Below are 5,096 nucleotides of genomic sequence, written 5' to 3'. Positions count from 1 at the left end.
AGTGTATATTTTACTGGCTAAAACTCAAATTTGCCTGTTATCAAGGTTAAGGTTAAAGTGCGCCCTCACTAATCATCACAAAATGATTTAAAGAATAGGCACCATATAAGAAAATGAGGCACTATTTAAGAAAAAATAACCAGTTACGACCATGTACCTAAAATGCAGGGGGCCCCAATGGAAATCAGTTTTTTAAACTGTTTGGGCTACCCTGGGTATATAAATGTAACAATAATACTACCGACTAAATGAAAGCTGCCTTATAATTATAGATAATAACAAATAATGAATATTAACATGAATATAATTTAATTCTCACCATCACTGTCTCTCTGCCAGTATGGCCCAAATGCATTTAAACCAGTTGATGATGCTATCTTGATAGCAAAGCTAAGACCAGGCCAAGAGATAGATATCAAGATGCACTGTGTGAAAGGCATTGGTAAAGACCATGCAAAGTTCTCACCAGTTGGTAAGTACACACTGTTGACGCTTTTCATTTCCTGACATTGTGCATCTCATTAATTTTGAGAATATACTCAACTTTTGTGTAGTAGGTTTGCCATTTTGTACAGAAGTAATTCCTTGCCGAGTCACAGGGCTCATATGGGCTGAGCTTATCTCCAGTTTCAAGTAGCGTGAAGTAGATGAGAACGTGATGCTTCCCCTGCGTGGCACGCTGGTCCACCGCAGGTTACTCCCAGCAAGTTGCTGTTACCCACTGATACAGCTGGTAGACTGAAGTTAGGTGTGCAGAGAGCTAATATTTTTCTTTTAATATTCCTTCTAATATCTAGTGAAACATCTTCCCTGTTTTCTCCACTAATTAGCTTATTCTTACACATTATTTTTTTAAATCGTGTGACCAAGGATTTTCAACTGGTACTCACTCTATCAGGAATTCTCATTGTTTTCATTTTCCTGTTTTATATTTATTTATTGATTTTTTTTATTTATTTTTATTTGTATATCTTAGTTAATTAAGCCTGATGATACCATCAATGTTAATGAGAGGCAGTCACACAATGTTTATTTAATTTATAAGCCATGAAATACTTGCACCTGGGGCTGAAGCATTGCGTGAGCCACTTCACGACCCGTCAACAGTGCAAGCTGCGGTAACTAAGCATCGCCGGCCGGCGTGTGGTTCGAACCCTCGGAAATCGCTGCGCCAAACCGCAAAATCACATTTGCTCTCATCTTTTGTGTGCATTGCATTCCTATTAAGAAAAGCATAGAAAGATTTTTTTTTGCCATTCTATTGTATTTTAGAGATTTAATTTGAATTTGAAATACTGTACCTTAAGCCAGGTACTCACTGCATCGTACGACAAGCGTACCACCCTCGCGTGACAAATCCAACCCCCGTTTAATGATTGTAGGTGGTCGTCTGAACGGATCGTCATTAAAAACAATCCATAGCGCACGCGTCGTTGCGTTGCGTTCTTCATAGAGTCTAGAGTGCCCGGAGTTATACACAGCAAAATAAACATTTTTAAAATGAAAAGTAGATATTGATAATTGATATTAAAGAGCCCTCTAGATTGTTTACAATATTCAATTTGTTGATTGATGTTTTGTTTTGCAGCAACCGCATCTTACAGACTGTTACCGGATATCTCTCTCAATTGTGATGTCACTGGGGAGTTAGCAGAACGATTGGTGCAATGTTTCTCCAGAGGAGTAATGGAGTTGAAGGAAATAGATGGTAAGTGTTTGGAATATACTGAGTATGGCACAGTCTTGAATAAAAGCACACACAGTTGTTTTTATTGTTGTTTTTTTGACATACCTTTCAATATTATTTTGCTTTGTATTTCAGGTTTGAAGCATGCAGTTGTTGTGAATCCACGTAGCGACACTTGCAGCAGAGAAGTGTTCAGACATGAGGTTTGTCTTTTGCACTACCTGTCTCCTATCTCATGCATTATTGAGAATTAATTACCAAGTCCATAAGGATTTTAACTAATTATTTTGGTGTATCAGTGGTATTGGGTTACCCCAGATTATTATCAGCTCTGAATTCAGTGTTTTTACTTTATCTTGCTTTACTTAATCTTGTGACCATACAAATTAAGTATGTACCAATTGTGAAGTTCCATTCACACTGGTTTGCTCTTTACTTCACTTGCTCTCATTATATTTTTCTATCATTGTGAATATATATGAATATACAAAATATATAAATACAATGTATTTCCCTCTATAAGTACCCATTGATATGCATACATCATTTATTGCACCGTGTATTTCTAGGAATCTCTTTAATGCGATTGGAACATTTTTGGTTTTAGGATCTGAAGGACCTTGTTAAGCTGACAAGAATACGTGATCATTATATATGTAAGTAATACATCACAATGTTCCCATATTTTCAGCAATATATAATTGTATTAATTAACAGTTAATGAAGAATAATAGTAATAACCCAGTTTCCATCTTCTTTGATTTACACATAGCTCCCCTCTCGCATTCCCCCTCATACTATATACTTGGAGCATAGAGCTACATACTAATCATAACAAATATACAGTATCAGGATATTGTTTGTCAGACATAAAGCTCTCTCCTTTTTTCTTGGACAAAAAATCTGTTGTATGCCCATATATAGTCATGTTATGTCTAAATATGGTCATGGTGTGATGTCATGACTAGATTTAGGCATGTCACATATTTTTTGTCTTTATTGTCCTTTTCGCTAAGCTCCACCCCTTGCATATTGTTGCTAAGATCCCACAAAATGACAGTGTAAAAGCATTCGCAAACATTTGCGTTTGAGGGACAACATGTGTGCTTGTTAGACACCGCATATTCCTGGTCCTGTTTTGGCTGGTCAGTTGTTAAATTTGATTGTCACTCCGTAGAGTTCATTGTGTGCCCTTCCATGTCTGTTGGAGGTCAGTCAGTGCTCTAATTCATCAGATAAATTCTAATAAATTCTGTATGATGTATGTTATGTCTGACAAACATAATATTAATATTATGTGGCCAGCTTCAACCTCATTGATAAATTATTATTTAAACTATTGAGAATCACATTGTTTATTTCCCCATTTTGTAATGAGCCAATTTGAAGTTAAAACATGTGACGCCCATTACCGAATCTGTCTATTGGCATATTCTTGACATAAATTTGAGGATGAGAAAGGAATCAATGTACTCATTTTGTTTGTTTATCTTTACAGTTTCAGTTGAAACAACCGGAGCCTTACCTCCCAATGTATTGGTATCAGAAGCAGTGAAAGTGTTGATGTCTAAATGCAAGCAATTCTTGTCTGAACTTGATAACGTTGATTCATAAAGCTAATTTAATGGCAATTTAAGGTGAATTCAATTGCATTACATGAATGAAGATTATGCATAACACCAGGCAATATAGTAAATAATTATTATGATGTTTGTTTAATGATGCCATAAACTCATCAAACCAGACACACTATCACTGGCAGAATACTATTTGCGTTGAGGACCTGAAAATATATGTAGCTGCCACAAAATGGCATCTCAGAAATGAGTGGTGCTCTTCAACATATTCCAAAGGTAGAATTAAGGAACTGCAGTCTGGAATTGAAGCTAGAAGTTTGAATTTTGACACGATGGATAAAGTACTGTAATTGCAGATTATTTAAAGAAGTGTGATTTTATTTTTTTTGGCCAGCAAGGCTGAAACTACAGCCTGGTTTCCTTAAAATAGTTACACACTCGCTACAGTGTTATAAGTGCAATCGTTGAGCTGTGTAGCAGTTCCCGAGGCAAATGGGAAGGCTCCCTGATTTGACCGACCAATCAGTATCACCGAAAGCTGTCGGTGATAGCATGACTTGTAACGATTGCATGGAAACTAAGCTTTACAACATCCTATAATGGGGCTGCAGGTTTTTAGTTCTGTATTGCCAATGACATAGTTTCAGGCCTTATTTCCAGTAAGGTGCTGATTCAGGATTTACAAATAAGAAAAACAGAGTGTAACTATACGTTTGGAATCTACTGTATTCTGCAATTTTTGCAATTATAACATGGGAGGGTGGAGGTATAAGAAAAAATTGTCGGGGGCCTCCTATATTAATGGACCTTCAAGCAAAACCCCGCCCCTTGGATATTGTTGTTACGGCCACACAAAGTGACATTTGATAAGGTAACCATATCTATTTAATTGTCATTGGACAGATTATTCTTGTTTTGGTTATCATTAACAAATATATCTGTTGATGGTCATTCACAAGTGTACATTTCCACAGAGGGTACCGGTTTAGAAGAGTATAAAATAGATAAAATGAGTTTTGTACATTTTCTTTTAAATAATGTTTTATTATAAACATTTTAATGCAATAGAGATACTTCTTTTACTGACATCATCATCTCAACAAGTCTCAGTTCTGCCTTTGTTTCTTTGTTTTATGGTAAGCCTCTTATCCTTACTGTTTAACCTGTAAAATAGTACATAATTTTCCTTTAGAGAAAAAGAAAATGTTATTTTGATAGGTAGAAGCCCACTATGATGACCATGTGTAAAACGATTTTCAAAGAGAAAGTAAATAAACTCTGAAAATTAAATTCGATTTTACTGTATATTCTTGTCAGTCAAACTTAGACCAATCAGAATGTGTTTTTTAACTGAGTAGCTAGTAAACACAACATAAACTTGTCTCAATACGCTAATTTACGGGTTCCTTGGAAACTTAAAAAACAGAGAAACGGTATACAAAGAAAAAAAAAGAGAACAAATGAAGAAGCGAAAGACAGAACATTTTGAAAATCTCCACAAAAAGAGCAAATCATTCCAAAATCTAGGAGCCTAACCTGTAAATTTATGTACATTCCTGTTTAAAGTCACAAAAAGACGCAAGAATACAATTTACATTCTTTCCATGTATAAACATTAGAAAACACTTAATTCTTACATTCTTTCCATGCATACTATAAACGTATAACAAAGTATAATACGTGGTACAAGATCAATTTATTACCATTACATAAAATGCAAGTTAAATAATAATAATAATGCGTTATGTTTTTTTGTATTTTGGATATTTTTCATTTGTAATAGGGGGCGCGCTTCAATTTATCTAGAAAGTAGGAACGTTAGCTGATCTGAT

The 5,096-nt window shown here is 35.2% G+C and overlaps 1 protein-coding gene across 1 annotated transcript in view; it reads left to right on the top strand.

Annotated features, from left to right (window-relative positions):
- The window catches only part of LOC117107417 (DNA-directed RNA polymerases I and III subunit RPAC1-like), a gene marked incomplete in the record, with an annotated part of 5,617 nt that extends 1,062 nt beyond the window's left edge, over positions 1-4,555 (top strand). Inside the window, 5 exon segments of the mRNA XM_033249096.1 lie at positions 340-472; positions 1,589-1,708; positions 1,823-1,890; positions 2,295-2,343; positions 3,186-4,555. Coding sequence (XP_033104987.1) covers positions 340-472; positions 1,589-1,708; positions 1,823-1,890; positions 2,295-2,343; positions 3,186-3,301 — 486 coding nt within the window.
- Positions 4,556-5,096: the final 541 nt, after the last annotated feature.

The sequence above is a fragment of the Anneissia japonica genome, unplaced genomic scaffold, assembly GCF_011630105.1.
Source record: "Anneissia japonica isolate Jap-2015-1 unplaced genomic scaffold, ASM1163010v1 scaffold9668_len1562885_cov226, whole genome shotgun sequence".
Classification (NCBI taxonomy): domain Eukaryota; kingdom Metazoa; phylum Echinodermata; class Crinoidea; order Comatulida; family Comatulidae; genus Anneissia; species Anneissia japonica.
This window is presented reverse-complemented; position numbering and strand designations above follow the sequence as displayed.